Here is a 20,068-nt window from a genome sequence, read left to right on the forward strand (position 1 = left end):
AAGAGGAGCCTGATCAGCTCCTGGGGTGTAGGCCCGTCAGTGGGACGGAAGAGGAACCCGATCAGCTCCTGGGGTGTAGGCCTGTCAGTGGGATGGAAGAGGAGCCTGATCAGCTCCTGGGGTGTAGGCCTGTCAGTGGGATGGAAGAGGAGCCTGATCAGCTCCTGGGGTGTAGGCCTGTCAGTGGGATGGAAGAGGAGCCTGATCAGCTCCTGGGGTGTAGGCCTGTCAGTGGGACGGAAGAGGAGCCCGATTGGCTCCTAAGGACAGGGATCCCCCAGGGGAGGGGATGTGTAACCTCTGAGTGAATGTGAGTGTAGGGAACAGTGACTGCTTGCGGTCATTGTGTCGGTAGCCCCACAGCTTCAGCTTCGGGGTTTGAGTGGGACCTAATCTGGGGTTCTGCGGTGACGTCGGCATACCGGGGATTGCCAAGATGCACCTAAGTTCCCTTGAGGGATGCAGCTAGGCGGACACCTGAGAGAAACCCCTACCCCTTGTCTAGAAAGGGGAGGGGCCAGAGCAGGGCCCAGAGTCTGGGCAGGGACAAGGTTCAGAAAGGAGTGTTGTTGGGTGGTGTAGGGAACAGGAGCGCTGTTTACATCCGTTGAAACGTGGGAGGGTCCGAATCCAAGCCAACAGTTGTGAGGTGCATGCTGATAAGTGTCACACGTTCAGTATGGAGAGTGGTGACTGGGACTGCACCCGACACCCACCACCACCGGTTTCTCCACCGCGGGCATCTCCACCACTCGTCCGCTGGTTGCGATCTGCCCCGGCCTTCCAGATGCCTCTGCGTCAAGTGCGAGGTCCGCTGCAGGTTCGGGATGACAGAACCATCCAGCCGGGGAAACCTGCCCTGCATTATCAGCCTTTCTCCACCACCAACCTATTGAATTGGAAACACCATACGCCGTCCTACTCGGAGAAACCGCAGGCCCTCATCGACCTCCTGGAGTCTGTCTTCCAGACTCACTGTCCCACGTGGGAAGATTGCTGGCAACTCCTGCTGACTCTTTTCGGTACTGAAGAATGGCGTGGGATCATGACTGGAACTCGGAAGTGGCTGCAGGAGCGGGCACCGGCGGGCACCCTGGATGTGGAGCAGTGGGCATCACGAGTGGCGCCTGAGACCAACCCAGAGTGGGACTTCAATGCACCAGAAGGACAAGCAGCACTCGAGCGGTACCGAGAGACTCTTCTCCAAGGAGTGCGAGAAGGGGCCAAAAGGGCGACCAACAAGAACAGGTTGCCCTAATTACACGAGGAGTCACCCTATGACGTCTACGAGCGCCTCTGTGAGGCATACTGAATATACACACCTATTGACCCGGAGGCAGCAGAAAACTAGAGAATGGTGAATGCAGCGTTCGTGAATGCAGCATTCGTCGTGCAATCGGCCTCCGACATCCGGAGGAAGCTGCAGAAACTCAAAGGATTTGCAGGCATGAGTATCACACAGTTAATGGAGGTGGCCCAGAAGGTGTACGTCAACTGGGACCGGACCGCTCAGAGGGAGAAAGAGCAGAGGATGAAGAAAAAGGCTGCCCTCCTGGCCGCTGCCCTCAATAGACCTGACCTGTGCAAGTGGCTCGGACCCCCACAAAAGGGGTAAACCAGAGGACAGGCCCCCCTGGCAAGAGACCAGTGTGCCAACTGCAAGGGGTTCGGCCACTGGAAGAATGAATGCCCCCACAAGGGAAGTCAGCTAGTGCAGCCCAGACCCCCACAAAAGGGGGGAACCAGAGGACAGGCATCCCTGGCAAGAGACCAGTGTGCCAATTGCAAGGGGTTTGGCCACTGGAAGAATGAATGTCCACACAAGAGAAGTCACCTGTTATAAGGGAGGGCCTCGTTCAGGATAACCCAACAGAAACTGGAAGGCCAAGAGCTAGTGGGGCTCGCTGGCATTGCCAAGTTGGGCCTACTGGGTTCCTTCAGTCCTCAGGAACCAACAGTCAAGACGCAAGTAGGGGGCCAACAAATGACATTTATGGTGGATGCTGGAGCAGAACACTCAGTTGTGATAAGGCACGAGGTCCTCCACATGCCAGACTGTCCAGTGCCTCTCTTGGAATGGGACTTGCTGAGCAAGTCTGAGGCAGATGCCATCCAGAGGACCGAGGAGCTGGAGGAGGCCAAAAAGAAGCTGGTAGAGTAAGATAAGGAGTGCGCTGACCTGAGGCGCAACCACCAGCAGGCAGTGGGGGCCCTGCAGGCCTCGCTGGATGCTGAGAGCCAGGCCCACAATGAAGCACTGAGGCTCAAGGAGAAGATGGAGAGTGACCTCAGTGACCTGGAGCTGCAGCTGGGCCATGCTACCCAGCAGGCCACGGAGGCCCAGGTGGCCACACGGCTGCTGCAGGCCCAGCTGAAGGAGGAGCAGGCAGGGCGGGATGAGGAGCAGCGGCTGGCAGCTGAGCTCCGAGAGCAGGCGCAGGCCCTGGGGCACCAGGCTGCGCTGTTGGCTTCTGAGCTGGAGGAGCTGCGGGCTGTGCTGAAGCAGAGTGAGCGCAGCCAGTGGCTGGCAGAGCAGGAACTCTTCAAGGCCACCGAGCGCCTCAACCTCCTGCATTCGCAGAACACAGGCCTCCTGAACCAGAAGCAGTAGCTCGAGGTAGATTTGGCCCAGCTGAGTGGGGGGGGGGGTGAGGAGGCTGCCCAGGAGAGGCGGGAGGGAGAGAAGAAGGCCAAAAAGGCCATCACTGATGCCGCCATGATGGCTGAGGAGCTGAAGAAGGAGCAGGACACAAGCGCACACCTGGAACGGATGAAGAAGACGCTAGAACAGATGGTGCAGGAGCTCCAGGTCCCGCTTGAGGAGGCTGAACAGGCTGCCCCAGAGATGAGAAAAGGCAGGTACCTATGGGGGTACTGGTGCAGACTGTGGGCCCCTGGCAGTGGCCAGGGGCCTGTCTGTCCAAGAGGCTGGACACGGTACTGTTAGGATGGCCGCCTTGTCTGCGGGCACTGGCAGTGACCATCTTGCTGGTCAAGGATGTGGACGGGTTTGCACTTGGGCAGGGTGTCCGTGTGCAGGTCCCGCACACAGTGTGGCTTTGGTGAACACATCGGGGCACCAATGGCTTTCTAGTGGTCAGCTGGCACAGTGCCAGGGACTGCTGTGTGGGGACCCACAAGTCACCATCGAGACTGTGCGGACCTTGAACCCTGCCACCTTCCTTCCTACCGGGCCAGGGGCCCCGGACCATGAGTGTGCTGAGCCGTGGAGGAGGTCTGTGCAAGCCAGCCAGACTTGAGGGATCCGTTGCCGGCGCCCAACCTGGAGCTCTACACGGACGGCAGCAACTACAACCAGGATGGCAAACGGTTGGCTGGCTACGCAGGGAGCGAAGTCATCATGCCAGCCCCTATGCCTCAGGGATGGTCAGCCCAGAGGGCAGAGTTATGGGTGATCCAAACTCTCAGGTATGCCCAAGACATAAGGGCCAATGTATATGGTTTGTCCCTAAATCTGGCTGGAAGCCAAGGACTGAATGGGACCACTGGTCTGGACTCTCTTGGGAATTGGACTCGGGGCCTCCACCCCAAGAGACTGGACTAACTTGCTTTGGTAATCCTTTTCTGGGTTTACATGGTGTGCCTCTGTGTTCTTGGTTGGGGCTCTCTGGGGGAGAATATGTAAACCAGTCAGGAATTGTAACTACCAAAGTCAAAGGGCTAAAAGGTCCTTCTGATGGTAACCATGGGACCCTGCTGGCCCAATGCAGTTATTAGATTCATAGAGAGGTTGCTGCCTCTATGGAGAAAATGTCAGGCGCCGGGACCGGCTGCCTGCCGCCTCCCCATTGCTTTGCATCTCCATGGGCCAGCGCCGCACGTGTCTGGTTGGAGAGCCCTGTGGTAGAGCCGCTGGGCCCGAGGTGGAGCCGCCCGGGGCCCTGCGTGCTGGAATGCCACTGGCCCGAGTGCTGCCGCCTGTGTCTGGCCATGCTGCTTGTGTGATCCTGATTGGGTGTTAAAGCTTGTTGCTGATTGGATGTTAAAGCTTGATGTTGATTGGATGTTAAAGCTTGTAGTTGATTGGATGCTTTTTGAGCCCTACCAAGGGTATAAAAGCAGGAGGAGAACAAGAAAGTGGGGGGTGTCAGGAGATTGGAAGACTTGAAGAGAGCTGTAGCACTGTGCTGAGCCTGCTGTGCAGGAATAAAGGTTGTTCTCCGACTCTTCCTGTGCCGCTCGGTTCTTTCCTCGGTCAAGAGCTGTAACACTAGCTGTACACGTTGCTGCAACACCACCATTGAACCTTCTGTGGACAGCACTGACTACTTGGGAGACCACTAACAGTGTTGGCCAATTTCAACATAAAAAACTAAGCATTCATCCTCTGTGATTATACATATAGCTCACTGACCCTGCAAAAATTAAAGTGGTAAGCAAGTTTTCCATCTTCATTCAATCTGTGCTCACCAGGGTCACCTGCTGCATTTGCCTCCCTCTAGTACAGTGCTTCTCAGCTCCAGCTATGTATTAGAATCACTTGCCTAAAATCTTCTATACTCTCTAATTCTTTTTAAAAATCCAAACGTCCAGGCCCTACCCCCAAAATTCTGATTCAATTGGTCTGGGATGGGGCTTAGCCCTGTTTTTTTTTTTTTAAATTAACTTTTTATTTTGAGATAATTATAGATTCATATGCATTTGTAGTAAATAAGACAGAAATAACCCATGTGCCCTTTACTCAGTTTCCTCCAATGGTAGCTTCTTGCAAACCAAGATGTGTACAATATCACAGCCAGAATATTAACATTGATACAATAAAGATACATCACCAGAAGGATCCCTTGTGTGTTGTCCATTTATAACCTCCTTTCTTCCCTTCTCTCCCCTCTCCCATCTACTACCTTTGGCAACTACTAACCCATTCATTATTTCTATAATTCTGTGATTTCAACAATGTTATATAAATATACGATATATAAAAATACAACATATAATAGTTGGGGATTGGCTTTTTTTCATTGAGCATAATTCCCTGAAGATGCATCCAAGTTATTGCATGGATCAATAGTTCATTTATTTTATTGCTGAGCAGTATTCTATGATATGGATGCCTCACAGTTTGTTTAACCATTTATCTACTGAAGGACAGCAGAGTTGTTTCCAGGGTTTTGGTTATGATAAATAAAATTGCTATGAACATTCATGTACAGGTTTTTGTGTGGATATAAGTTTTCAGTTCTTTTGCATAAGTAAGTGCCCAAGAGTGCAACTGTTGAGTCACATATTTGTTGCATGTTCAATTTTATAAAAAACTACCCAACTGCCTTGCAGAGTGGCTGTACCACTTTACATCTCACCAGCAATGTATGGGTTTCTCTGCATCCTCAGCCACATTTGGCGCTGTTATTCTTTTTATTTTAGTCTCTCTGATATGGATATCTCATGGTGGTTGTTTTAATTTGCATTTCCCTAATGGCTAATGATGTTGAACATCTTTCCATGTACATTGTCCTCTGTATGTCCTCTTCAGTAAAGTGTTTGTGCCTTTTGCCCATTTTCTAATTGAATTTTTTTTACTGCTGAATTTTGAGAACTCCTTATATTCTTGATACCAGTCCTTTGTTAGATTTGTGGTTTGCAGAATTTTCTTTAGATTTGTAGCTTGTCTTTCATCCTGTTAACAGGGTCTTTCTCAGAGCAAAGGTTTTCAGTTTTGATGAGATCTAATTTATCAACTTTTTCTTCTATGAATTATGCTTTTGGTACAAAGTCTAAAAACTTTTTGCCTTATCCTAGATCCTGAAAATTTTCTTTTATTTTTTTACTCAAAGTGTTATAGATTTATATCTGTGATCCATTTTGTATAAAGTGTGAGGTTTAGGTTGACATTCATATTTTTGTTTATGCAGGTTCAATTGTTCCCAGCACCATTTGTTCAAAGGCTATCTTTCCTTCATTGAATTGCTTTTGCATTTTGTAAAAAATTACTTGGACATATTTGTGTGGTCTATTTCTGTATTTTCTATTCAGTTCCACTGATATACCTGTCTATTTCTATGCTAATACCATACAGTCTTGATTATTGGTTATTTTTAATTTTTAATTAATTAATTAATTTTTTTGAGACAGAGTCTCACTCTGTTGCCCAGGCTAGAGTGTGTGGTGTCAGCCTAGCTCACAGCAACCTCAAACTCCTGGGCTCAAGTGATCCTCCTGCCTCAGCCTCCCGAGGCTACAGGCATGTGCCACCATGCCCGGCTAATTTTTTCTATTTTTGGTAGAGACGGGGTCTCGCTCTTGCTCAGGCTGGTCTTGAACTCCTGCTCAAATTATCCACTTGCCTTGGCCTCACAGAGTGCTAGGATTACAGGTGTAAGCCACCGCACCTGGCCCTATTGGTTATTTTTTTTTTAGAAGTTTCTTCACTAATTCTCAGTGAGGTAAGAGAATCATTGCTGGAGATAGAAGAAAGGTTCCAAGAGACTGACCAGTCCAATTATCCCTTATACAGAGAGGAGGGTTGTGAAAATGTGCTGTACTAAGAGTCAAAAGACCTGGATCTTACCATCTTAGCTCATCAACATGTGGCTAGGTAGCCTGTCTAAGTCATTTAGCCTGAGTCTCAGTTTTCTCATCTATGGAACTGGGATACTAATACAGTACTTGTTCAATCCACTCTCCCAGTATACTTGTGAGTGTAAAAGGAAATATAGAGTCTACACTTTAGACTAAAGCACAATTCAAATATAAAGGGTTATTATATCAGGGATAAGCAAAATGAGATCCAAAGAGATTAAGGTCCACCTTACCCAAAGTCTATTTGATTTGATGGTGCCTGCCAGAAAGTGTCACATATTATTCAACACATACTTACAGAGCCCACGCTCTGTAGGCACTGTCAAAAGTCCCTGAGGTACAAACAGAAAAAGACTTTGTGTCCTTAAGAATCTTCCCATTCAGTGGGACATAATTCATTTTTCGAAAGTTAAGTGAATCCAAATTAAATTTGTGTTGAGGACTCTCTTAAAATTCCAGGATACTCCTAGGTGGATAGATTCAAGGAACAATAAGTCATGGTTCTGCCCTCTCTGTAAGTCACCAGCTACCCTCTCAGACTTTCACAGGGCTGCACGCTGACTTCTGTAGAGCCAAAAGGAAAGAGAGGGGGTTTTCCTGGACAGAGCTAAAAATACTCCAAGGCTCACAGGCTTGCAACCCCTTCCCGGCTATCCCCACCCACATTCCAGGATTGTTTTGCCATGCACATATTAAAATAAAAACATCCTGGAAAGCCAATTCAGAGTCCTGGATAGTGAATAAAAATTGCATTTTCCCTAGCTCAGGTGGGGCAGAACCTGCCAAAAGAGAGCACTCCCAAGAGCCAGCCTGCCTCTTCTGTGTGACCCAGGGTCTCATTTTAAGAACTAATTTCAGCCCCAGACAGTCTGCAATGTAGCTGCATATGAATTGGCTTTAACAGAGAAAGACTGGATGTGCAACGTTCCTCTAGGTAGCTGGCACTGAAGAAAATCTTATTTTGGAGAACAAAGTCTATTACTATTTAATCATCTTAAACATTATTGAATGCTATTCAGTGCATTTAGAATGCAAAGCATGGGAGGAAAGCAAAACACACAATAGCAAAACTTGCTGTAGCCCAGCAAATTAAAATCCAGTTTCTAGTCTCACAGTTCAGAGAGATGCTCTGAAGTAATTCCATGCGCCATCCTCGCCGTTGGTGAGGCTCTGCTGCCCCCAGGTGGCTGAGATCCTTCTCTGACAAAGCCACTGGTGCTGTCATGCTCATAGCCTTACGGTGATTTTCAGGGCAGTGTGGATGGATGGATGACGGATGCATGGATGAAGAGATGGGTAGATTCATTTATTTACCTATTAATTTAATATGTTGAATTTCAACTATTTTCCAGGCACTAGGCCAAGTGCTGTTAGAAAGTGACATTTGAGATCAGAGATATAAAAAATGCATTAGAGTTAAGTAGGCAAGTGCTACCGTCAGAGCTGCCCTGTGTATTGATCCCAGGAGAGTAATGGGTGGCGGAAAGGATTGGGGAAGTGACCTCTCATGATGGGGGAAGGCCTTCCCAAACATGCCTCTTCCAGAGAGACAAACATATCGCTCGCTAAACATAGCTTATTCACTCAAATCCACTGGGTTAATAAGAAGGAAAAGCAGCAAATGGGGGTTTAGACAGACCCTAGAAGTGTAGGGAAAGTCCAAGGTGAGGACATGGAGAAAGGGAGAGTAGGCAGAGCCCTTGGCTTCACTGAAAAACAAAATGTAACAGATTATACCATATTTGACATGGCAGGTCCTCAAAGACGATGCCACCCAGTCTCAGTAAGCAACTATCCTATTGATGGATATGGAAACTGGTCCATGCCCTTCAACACAGTGATTTCACAATCAGGAATATACTGTCCAGAATTACTTGCAAGATATATAGACAAAAGAGCACATGAGGCTGCATGTTATTTGTTTCACCTTAAATAATGCCATCAAGACACTTAGAGATGATTTTCTTTTGGAGACTGAAAATTCTGCTGGAAGTCTTCTCTGTAGCTGGCTTACTATTATTATCTCCTTTTAAGATTCTCTAAAAGCCTATGTAAAAATTCCCTAACCTTTAATTTTAATTGAACTCAAACCGGCATTTATTGAGCACCTGGTGAATGCAAGATTTGGACTGGGCTGGGGGGGTGCAATGCAGGGATAACTTAGACCTCCCTAAACATTGACTTGTAAAAACATAAAATACAGTAAGTCAATGAAATAACAGCTATAACTTGGCATTATGGAAACAGAGGATAGAGAAGATATGATTATTCTAATTGGAGAAATGACGGGGAGATTCCCAGGAGATGTAGCATTTGAGTCTTGAAACACAAGAGGATTTTAATAGCTCGTGGGGGTGGTGCTCTTTTCCTGCAGGTTGGAAGAGCATGACTTTTTTTTTTTTATTAAGTCTTCACTGAGCATCATCAATGTGCTGTGCGAAACAGAGAAGCAAAAGAACCACTATAAATGGGAGATTTTTAAAAAATCACTGAGAAAAGACATACAGTAAATGATGCTGTGTGATTAGTTATCAGAACAGTCTACAGAATCCAGAGGTGAAGCAGAAATGCAGGCTAAATACTTTTTCTGGGTAGTGAATTTGCCACTTTAAACATATTTCAGTAAAGTCGGTAGGAGAAAGCATGAGGCATAAGAGACATATTCCTACTTATTGGCCCTCCTTTCTCCAAGCATCTAGCTTTTTTAAAAAGTTACTGTTTTAATTTTTATTAATAATTACATGAGCAATGCATAACATATACTATAATCTTGTTCAGAAAAATTCAAGGGATAAGAAAAGTACTTTTAGTAAAAAGTAAGATTCTCCCTTCAAAATCTCATTCTTCCTTAATTACATATCTCTTCCTAGAAGCAAGCACTGTTAGTTTTCTGTTTCCCTTCAGAATGATTTGTTAAATCCTTGTGAACATACACTTAGCGTGTGATTTTGCATAAGTGGATGTAAGTATTTTTCTTCACTCTTGCGTTTTTTTCCCCACATATTTTGTAAATTTTTCTATGTTAGTACATAGACCATCGATTACATGGAGTTAAAACACTTTTTTTTTTGAAGCCAAGAGTCTCGCTCTGTAGCCCAGGCTAGAGCGCCAAGGTTAGCCTCGCTCACAGCAACCTCAAACTCCTGGGCTCAAGCAATCCTCCTGCCTCAGCCTCCCCAGTAGCTGGGACTACAGGCATTTGCCAGCATGGCCAGCTAATTCCTATTTTTTTAAATAGAGGTGGGGTCTCGCTTTTGCTCACGTTGGTCTCGAACTCCTGAGCTTGAGCCATCCTCCTACCTCGGCCTCCCAGAGTGCTAGGATTACAGGCGTGAGCCACTGCACCAAGCCATAACGTAATATTTCCAAAAACAAAACAAAAAGTCCTGAGCCCCCCTGTGCACTCGGATGTCCAGTGTGACTCGACATGGTTAAGTAGAATAAAGGCATCGAGAAAAAAGCAAGCGAGTGCAAAGTTAATGCCCCTGCCTACCTCTCCTCCCCCGCCTCCAACAACCGCCTCCCCCCAGCTAGCCTGAACTATTTTCAGTTCTGGGGCGCTCCAAGCTTCCCTCCCTTTAGCCGACCTCCCGCCCGTTTTGGGGGGCGATCTTCCTCCGCGCTCTGCAGAGCCTGGTGCCAGCCCCCCTGCAGCCATGCCGTGCTGTTCTAATTGCTTCTCCCATCTCTGTGCGTTCCTTCCGCGCAGGGACCGTGTTCTAGTCGTGGTGACATCCCAAGCCTGGGACGGGCGGATCCCTCCGACCGCAGCCCACACAGCACCTCTGGCAACCGGGCTTCGACTGGAGCCCAGCCCGCGCCACGCGCGCGCAGCAGAGTGCGAGTGAGCATGCGCACTAGCCTGCACGTGGCCTCCGGGCGGGGGCGGACCTTGGCGCCCACGCTCCCCTCCCCCACTCTGCTGCGCTTGCGCGCTACGGACAGCCGTTGCGGGGCGTCCTGGGCCCTGAGGTAGGACGGACGGAGTTGGCACCTCCCTTTTCGGCCCTGAGGTAACCCGGCCTGGTGGCCCCAGGACGGTCCCGTCGCATGGCGGAGTGCTGCGGACAACGCCCATGAAGCCCTTAGTCCTCTTAGTTGCGCTGTTGCTATGGCCTTCGTCCATGCCGGCTTATCCGAGTGAGTGACCGGCCTGAGGGGCAGCGACCCAGGGGACACCCCTCCGGGAACCTCCGGGGTTCCGGCGCTTCCTTTTCCGGGTCGGGTCCTCCCAAACCGGCCGTCCACGGTTCTGGCCTCGGCGCGGAGGCGTGTCCCTGTCCTCCCCTCAGCCTGCTGCGAGGCTGGGAGCAGGAGCGCAGCGGCGGGAGCGGCGGGGCTCTCAGGGTGTGGCCGCCTCCCCTCCGCCGGGGACTTGCCCGGGTCACGATGGGCATCTTCCCAGCCATCCTTGCGTGTGCGATAAGAGCAGGGGTCGGCAAACTGCGGCCAGCCAGGCATGCCTGTTTTTATATGGCTGGCCTGCCGCCGAGAATGGTTTTTACATGTTTTAATGTGAATATGAAATGCACTCCTTGGTGACATGTGAAAAAGGATGAAATTCAAATTTCCTTGGTTATAAATAAAGTTTTATTGGAAAACAGCCACGCCCATGCCTTCATGTATTGCCTGTGGCTGCGCTCCCTGTTTTAACTGCAGCCTTAAGTGGTTGCCACACGTCTGGCCAGCAAAGCCTAAAGTATTTACTATCTGGCCTTTTACAGAAAAAGGTTGACGCCTGTTGTAAAAGTGGGAGAGCGTGAGCATTGTGGGGAGCGACCTGACATAGGACACTCACTGAGCTGAGGATGCACACCCCTTGAGCATCCTTTGGTGCACAGGATTCAAAGCCTCAGTCAAGCAGACTTACGACTTAGGAGTTCACAAGGAGCTCTTTTGTCCTTCCTGGAAAGCTGGAAACCAGAAAGGTCAAATTCAAGCTGCTAAGACTTTACAGTATTAACAACGTCTTGTGAGCACCTAGAGGCATTTAAGTATTTAAGTTGGTTATGTGAGGCTAGCCCATCTAGTCTTACATTATAGCACGTAATAATGCTGGAGTTTTGTTTAATTCAATTAATAAATTTATCAGGCAGGTGTGGCAAAAGTACTGTAGTGCATGCTAATTATGCAAAATTGTATTTTAGAGTTGTTAAAAGGTCTTAGATAAATATGAGATTTAGGAAATGAAAATACAGCACAACCTAAATTATCATGAATAGTAGTGGAAGTTCTGGAAGAAGTAGCCTAGATAACTAAAGTTAGTTCTTTAAATATTAGCTCTTAACAATTTTTAGCTGTTTTAAATAAAAATCTTTGTAAAATTTTCCTTCCTGGCCATAAAGGACCAGAACATAATGAAGGTGATATTTTTTTCTGGATGATCTGATGGTCTTTATTACTAACACCAGGTATTGCATTTTCGTAGTTGTAGATCATAGGTCATAACTGACTAACATATATGGAGACTTTAATTGAAGTGACATTAATACTTTTACACAGTACACTCTGGGACTGCATGGTAGCAGTCCCTGGATCCTCACTTAACTCAGTATGGTCTTCTGTCTGACTTCATAGTTTCATGGCTTTTTCTTTTCACCTTCTTCCTTGAGCTTTCTTAAGGCTTATAGGAAATGAAAACATACTTCTCAGAAAAAGAAATGATTTTGTGTTGAATAAATAGATGATATAAGTCATAAAGAAACTGTGTACAGGTTGTAGTTCATAGAAGATACCTTGGAAAATGTAATTTTCCTCTTTTCCACAGAAGTGGATTAAGGGATATGTAGGGCAGTATTACATGGCTACTTTCTCTGTATCTGTCTCATTCTTTTTCTCTGAGTAATTTTAATTTTGTTTTTTAAATAAGTATTATGCCCTGCCAGGCGTGGTGGCTCACTCCTGTAATGGGAGGCCAAGGTGGGAGGATCACTCAAGGTCAGGAGTTCAAGACCAGCTTGAGCAAGAGTGAGACCCGGTCTCTACTAAATATAGAAAGAAATTAGTTGGAAAACTAAAAATATATAGAAAAAATTAGCGGGGCATGGTGGCACATATCTGTAGTCCCAGCTACTCGGGAGGCTGAGGCAGAAGGATTGCTTGAGCCCAGGAGTTTGAGGTTGCTGTGAGCTAGCCTGACGCCACGGCACTCTAGCCCAGGCAACAGAGCAAGACTCTTTCTCAAAAAAAAAAAAAAAAAAAAAGTATATCAAAAGAAACCAGGCTTATCATTACGTTTGATTTAAATCAGTCATGTATTGTTTTATATGGTCATTATTGGAACAGTTGTTGGTGGGTCAAAAGAATGCTCCCTTATGTCAAATATAAGGCACATAGGTTTTTATTATGAAAAGTACAGCTTTGACAATTTTTTTCTAGACTAAGATAGTTTTGAGCTTAATACAAATATCAAAGGCATGTTAAGTAACTACATTTGTTGAAAACCTTAGTACTACTTGTAATTGCCCATACATTTCCCAAGCCAAGGCCCAAGCCAAACTTAGTACTGGTTTAATCTAAATTCAGCTTGATATGAATGAAGCTTGGGTATATAGAAGTCAATACTCCTCTACATGCACACACATCCTGATGGTGCTGGATAAACACTTTTTTACTATCTGCTTAAACTTTTATATATTCAATTAATTTCCTGTATCTAATTTTTCTGTAGTTTTAGTTTTAAATACTTTTCAATTTTTTTAATTTATTTTTTTAATTTGCAGTTTTTAAAAGCTTGCCTCTTTAGTGTATTTTCACTGTACAACTTTCTTTAGTTCTTAATGAGAATTCTTTTTGCTTTAAAACAATGCACAATAACTTCTAAAGTAAAATTAACATAATTATGCATTTAAATAATATTAACTACTTAATTAAAGGTATATAATTTGCCTTTTATAATGTTAAGTCACCCCATATTCATGGGCCTGAAGCTGCAAATGCAAAACTGTGAAATATTATTTTTGAGGGTTTTTTTTTTGCTATCTCCTGAATAAATTTTTTTTTTCCAAGTCATCTCTTTGGATAGGTTAGCAAAAATAGAATTAATGGTATAGGTTTAAGTCTAGGATGACAAAACCTTTTAACTTCTCTAGATTGGTATTAAAAGAGGGCTCAATAATGAGTATTTGGCCTCTATCATTGTCCTTAGTAAGGCTTTTGTCCTAATGAACCACACAAGGGGAAGGAAGTATTAAGGTAGCAACTAGCAACAATTGTTAAAATCTATCACCAAATGAATTCAAAGGAAAAACAGATTTCTCTTATTTCAAATACATTCTAAAGGTAAAATTCACTTGGTTCTGGTGCTGCAAGTTCACTTTATGCTGTTTAGTGCCTGAGGCTATAGCATTTAGGGTCTCTCAAACCTGTGAATGGAATGTCAAGACACACTTCATTAATGTTTGAGATAATGAGGAGCATGTACTCTAATCAGTGAATGTTTAGAGATTAGCCAATGGGAAAGTAGCAGGAAATTTCATTAGCCTGTCCATTAATGTTTTATGGAAAAAAAATGGTTCTTTTTTTGTTCTTTTTATCATATTAGCCCTCATATATATATACTTTAATCTCCTGATAATATATGTAAAATTAAAAATAAGCAGTAATTTTTTATATATGAATTATAAATACAAATATAATACTAGTTATTTGAAGAGAAAGTATTTTCTTTTTTTAGTATATCTGTGGCTTTTTGTAAACACAAAATTTATTGAACTTAACTATAATTTTTTCTGAGGCTCAGCTACTCATACTTGACCATTTGGAGCTACTGTGAACTGCCTTCTGAGTTCTTTTGATATGATTCCATGTTTTTAAAGACTTCTTGTTTTCTGACATTAACTGGTTATTCCAGGCCCGCTTTGTATCTTCCCTGCTCTGAATGGAATCAGCTATTCTTCTAAGGAGACAGAGTAGTAATAGAACATTGTCTTAAAGACCAAAGTGCTTGGGATACATACCAGACTTATGTGGTGAGGTGATACTGTAATTTTGGTATCTGTTTAGAACTAGAAGAGATATGTTTAAAAGTCATGAGTTTATTTTGGTTCCAGCTACATTTTAACATTACTCATCTGATAACTTCTTAATTTTTAAGTGTTATCCAAACTAAAATTGTATTCCTTTTAAAAATATAATTTAATGAGGCTGTTTTGGTTATCTATTATAGCATAAAAGACTGCCCCCAGATTTATTATTTCTCATGATTCTATAGGTTGACTAGACTCAGCTGGGCAGTTATGCTTCATATCAGCATGGTTGAGGTCACTCATGCAACTGCATTCACCTGGAAGTTCATCTGAGATGGTATCATCCAAGATGGCCTCTCATCCTCTAGGGTCTTTATCTACGTTACTTCTTATCTTTCAGTAATCTAGCCCAGGTTTCTATACCATGGCAATTTGCTTCCAAGAAGGAGATTTACAAGCCCCAGCATACAAGCTCTTATCAAGCCTATGCTGTAGAGACTTGCCAATGTCCTACAGGCCAAGACATTGGGGCAAGCACATATTCAGCGTGGGAGGACACTACGGAAGAACATGAATGCCATGAAATTCAAGGCCATAAAGTGACATTTCTTTAGCTGTAACACTTGATTAATATGAACATAATTATTTGTTTACTTGTTACCAAAAATTAAAATTTGAATTAATAATAAGTTATAGGAAAACTGATGGATGAATAACAAGACATAATGTTTTCTTTGTAACTGTTCTTTAAGTATACTTTATTAATGAAGCACAGTTACTACAACTTTGATTTGTGTTGGAAGTACATTACTTCAGCTCAATTATTTAAGTTCATTTTAATTTGGAGGTGTTAGCATTTTAATTGGCAGTTCTTTCATGGTGATAGTTTTCAGGTATAAATTCTTGTAGCACTTGACTGCTATTGAATAAGGGAAGTCTATTCTTTGTGAGTCCATTTCATGACATGGATATAAAATACAAGCAATTTTTTCTCCAAAGTTAAGGACATTTAGCCAGAGTCTGGACCATCTATAAATTGATCAATGCTTGGGTATGTTTAAGTTTTATACACATGAGTTCTTTATGGATAAAGACATTCTATTTTTCACTTTTGTTTTAGTATTATAAGAACCCTGGTTTTATTTGAATATTTTAACAAATGAGCTTCCATAATTCTTGGTTAAATTAAGTGCAATAAACAGTTGCCATATCAAGGCAGAGCAAAGTAAAATGGCCATAGCAAAGTAAAAATGTATGAGTTCTTAAAGTACCAAGTTCAGATGTATTCCATTGCACTTAAGCTTTTTGTTAAGTTAAAATTTTAAATTCAAAGTTTTCAAATCTATCTTTTCCTATTTACTCAGCTACCAAGTTTGCCCCATTTTATGTAGTGTTTTGCTACTACCTTTAATTTACCAGATATTTATTCTTATCTCAAACCAAGTGTTTAAATTAACAATATTTTTGGTTTTAAATCTTAAGTTTTTTAAAATAAATTGTATTTAAACATATAGTCAGCATCCATTTTATATTGAGAGATAAAGCTTGTTTTTTTAGAATTCCGTTTTGATGTTCAGCATTTTTGAGTCTATCTCTTTTGATAGCCTAGGTATTATATTACAGATACATAACTTGTCACAGTCTATTTGTGTCACCTTTTATTAGTTTGAGTGAAATGTAGAAATATTACCTCCCTTTATGTCCTTTTATCCTCCCTCCTTCATAATATATTATTGTCTTAAATATTTCCTTTATATACATTGAGAAGCACATCAGAGAGTGTTATAATTTTTGCTTCAGCTGTCAAACATGATTTGGGAAACTTAAGAGGAAAGGAAAAGTTTATTGCATTTACCCATATTTTTGCTCTTTTTGTTATTCTTTCTTCTTTCCTAGTGTTCCAGAATTTTTTCGTGTATCATTTACTTTCTGTTTAATGAACTTCATTTAACCATTCTTTTAGGGTAGGTCTTCTGGCAACAACTTGTCTTAATTTTCCTTTATCTAAGAGTGTCTTGGCGGGGCGTGGTGGCTCATGCCTGTAATCCTTCCACTCTGGGAGGCCTGGGCACGCGGATCTCTTGAGGTCTGGAGTTCGAGACCAGCCTGAGCAGGAGTGAGACCCCCATCTGTACTAAAAGTAGAAAGGAATTAATTGGCCAACTAAAAATATATAGAAAAAATTAGCCAGGCATGGTGGCGCATGCCTGTAGTCCCAGCTACTCAGGAGCCTGAGGCAGGAGGATCGCTTGATTGAGCCCAGGAGTTTGAGGTTGCTGTGAGCTAGGCTGACTCCATGGCACTCTAGCCCAGGCAACAGAGTGAGACTCTGTCTCAATAAAAAGAGTATCTTGAAAATTTCAATTTGGTTCTTTATTTCTTCTGTTTCTTTGCTGGGACTTTCTATTTTTAATTTGTTTCAGGCATGTCCATGATTGCTTGTTGAAGCACTTCTATGATGGCTGCTGTAAAATTCATGTCAGATAATTCTAATATCTGTCTCAATATTGGCATCTGTTGATTGTATTGTTTTTTTCATTCAAATCGAGACTTTCCTGGTTCTTGTGATGAGTGATTTTTCAATTTAAACCAGGAAATTTTAGGTGTTACATTGGAAGATTCTGGATCTTATTTAAATCATCTGTTACAAATTTAAATAGGCCTCTGACATGACTTCTGCCTGGAAAGAGGTGTGTTTCTTTGTTACCACAGGCTGGGGATGAAGTCTTAGCTCCTCATTCAGCCTTCTCTACTGGAAAAGAAAGTACTAATTCTTACTTGGTAGCAGCACTTCTGTGGGGTAACGGGAGAAGGTTCGGGGTCCCTCATTACAACCTGACAAAGGTGGTAGTAAGTCTAGGTTTCCACTCAGCCTTTGCTGATGGGCATAGGGCTGTACTTTTTTTCTATGGTATTTGGCTGGAATAGTTCAATTATTGTTAAAATTTTCTGTCTTGCTAGGCTGCCCCCTTCCTGCACCTTTGGCTGTGGAGAGAATAGGCTTTTTTCTTGGAACCTTTTTTGTCTGTGCACATTGGTGTTTCTGGGTTATCAGCTTCTCTAGTCCCTAGTGTCGAGTATATGTGGCCAAAAGAAAACCCAGGGAATTCACTGCTATGTCATTTGTCAGGTCTTGAAGTCCCTAGTTGGTCTGCTGCCTTCTTGCCACCTTTCAGAGTCTTATCCTTGTTTTATGCATATTGTCCAAGTTTTTTAACTGTGCTTAGTAGGAGCAATAGGGAAAATATGCACCTTCTCTATCTTAGAAGCAGAAGGCCAGATATATTGTTTTAAACCATTTTATTAGGGGCTTTTGGAAGAGACATGTGTTTTGCGGGTAAATAAGAATACCTAATTAGAGCATGCAAGGGCATTATGTGATGGTCTGTTTTAATTTTTAATTTTTGTCAGAATGTGTTGGAATTAGGTTTACAATGCTTTGGTATATGTTATTTTACAGTCTGTTAGATAAAGTACTAGTTACTGGAAAGGAAGGAAAAGTCTTAATTGACCCTCAGAGAGATATAAGACGTTTAGCTAAATTATTTAGATAGAATTTTATGTGAGTAGTGATTCATTAGACTCTATTTAAATCATTTACAGGGAATATAAATAAATTCTAGATTTTGAGGGTTTTTCTAAAATTCTCATTTTTAAAATTTTTATGGACAGTTAACCAATGTACATTAATTTATTAGCAGCATTCTTTTTAGTTCATATACAGTTTGATGCCAGACTTCAAGTTTTTTGTTTTAAAGGTCTTTAGGTAAATATATATGTTAACTAAAATTATTTTAATTTACAAATTCACAATTAAGAAGGTCAGAAAATATAACCAAGTTAATGTCAGAATAAAATACAACTCATGTGTTATCAGGGAATTATATACTTAGAAATTATACGCAGAACATTTTAATGGAAAAATTTTATTGTCTTTATGATTTTACAATATTGTGTAGGTTTATAGTAACCATTTTCTAAAATACCAAGTATTTGGCTTATAACACATTTCAAGTGAAATTCCGTATTCACGATATATTTATGTTTTTCAGTACAGTTCTCAAAAAGTTTAGCTATATTAGCTGAAGTGCAAAAATCCAAATTCTGTGTGGATATGGATATGCCATATTGATGTTCTAGTTTTGTATCCTGGGATAACTACACAATCACTGCAAATGAAACACACAAAAAATACTTTCTAAAAAAGTAAATTTTTTAAAAGCCCTAAATTTCACCAGTATCTGTTCTTCTGAAGTTTTAAGTTGTAGCATTAAATAAGGAATCCCCAAAGAAATGCTAAAATTACCGAGTTTTATTATAAACCTATATTTTATTACTCTTAGAAGTAAAGATATTACATAGGAAAGTTTCCAGATTTGGGATTATATATCTTTTTTTTTAGCGTATTATGGGGGTACAAGTGTTAAGGTATATTGCCCATGCCCCCTCCCCCCTCGAGTAAGAGCTTCAAGCATGTCTATCCCCCAAATGTTGCAGATCTTACTCATTGTGGTTGTATATACCCATCCCCTCCTCCCCCCTCCCATTCTCCCAACACCCGATAAATGTTACTCCTGTACGTCCACTTAGGTGTTGATCTGTTAATACCAATTTGCTGGTGAGTACATGTGGTGCTGGTTTTTCCATTCTTGAATACTTCACTTACTAGAATGGGTTCCAGCTCTATCCAGGAATATACAAGAGGTGCTATATCACCATTGTTTCTTAAAGATGATGAGTAGTATTCCATGGTATACATATACCACATTTTATTAATCCACTCATGAATTGATGGGCACTTGGGTTGTTAACACAGCTTTGCAATTGTGAATTGTGCTGCTCTAAACATTCGAGTGCAGGTGTCTTTTTCATAAAGTGACTTTTGATCTTTTGGGTAGATGCCCAGTAGTGGAATTGCTGGATCAAATGGTAGATTCACTTGTATCGCTTTAAGGTATCTCCATATTGCTTTCCACAGAGGTTGCACTACTTTGCAGTCCCACCAGCAGTGTAGGAGTGTTCCTGTCTCTCTGCATCCATGCCAGCATTTGTTGTTTGGGGACTTTTGGGTAAAGGCCATTCTCACTGGAGTTAAGTGATAACTCATTGTGGTTTTGATTTGCATTTCCCTGATGATTAGAGATGTTGAACATTTTTTCATATGTTTGTTGGCCATTATTCTGTCTTCTTTTGAGAAGTTTCTGTTCATGTCCTTTGCCAATTTTTTGATAGGGTTGTTTGATGTTTTTCTTGCTGATTTTCCTGAGTTCTAAATAGATTCTAGTTATCAGCCCTTTATCAGATGTGTAGCTTGCAAAAATTTTCTCCCATTCTTTGGGTTGTCTGTTTGGTCTCTTGACAGTTTCTTTGGTTGTGCAGAAGCTTTTTAATTTGATCAGGTCCCATTTGTTTATTTTTGTTGCTGTTGTGATTGCCTTTGGGGTCTTCTTCATAAATTCTTTGCCTAGGCCAATGTCTAGAAGGGTATTTCCAACATTTTCCTCTAGAATTCTAATAGTTTCACACCTAAGATTCAGGTCTGTTACCCAGCATGAGTTGAT

General features: G+C 42.7%; 1 protein-coding gene across 1 annotated transcript in view; it reads left to right on the forward strand.

The window, feature by feature from the left end:
- Positions 1–10,396: 10,396 nt before the first annotated feature.
- The window catches only part of SPESP1 (sperm equatorial segment protein 1), a 37,798-nt gene continuing 28,126 nt past the window's right edge, over positions 10,397–20,068 (forward strand). Inside the window, exon 1 of the mRNA XM_012768349.3 lies at positions 10,397–10,680. Coding sequence (XP_012623803.2) covers positions 10,617–10,680 — 64 coding nt within the window. The 5' untranslated portion in view covers positions 10,397–10,616. The remainder of the gene's footprint in view (positions 10,681–20,068) is intronic.

The sequence above is a fragment of the Microcebus murinus genome, chromosome 6 (assembly GCF_040939455.1).
Source record: "Microcebus murinus isolate Inina chromosome 6, M.murinus_Inina_mat1.0, whole genome shotgun sequence".
Lineage (NCBI taxonomy): Eukaryota > Metazoa > Chordata > Mammalia > Primates > Cheirogaleidae > Microcebus > Microcebus murinus.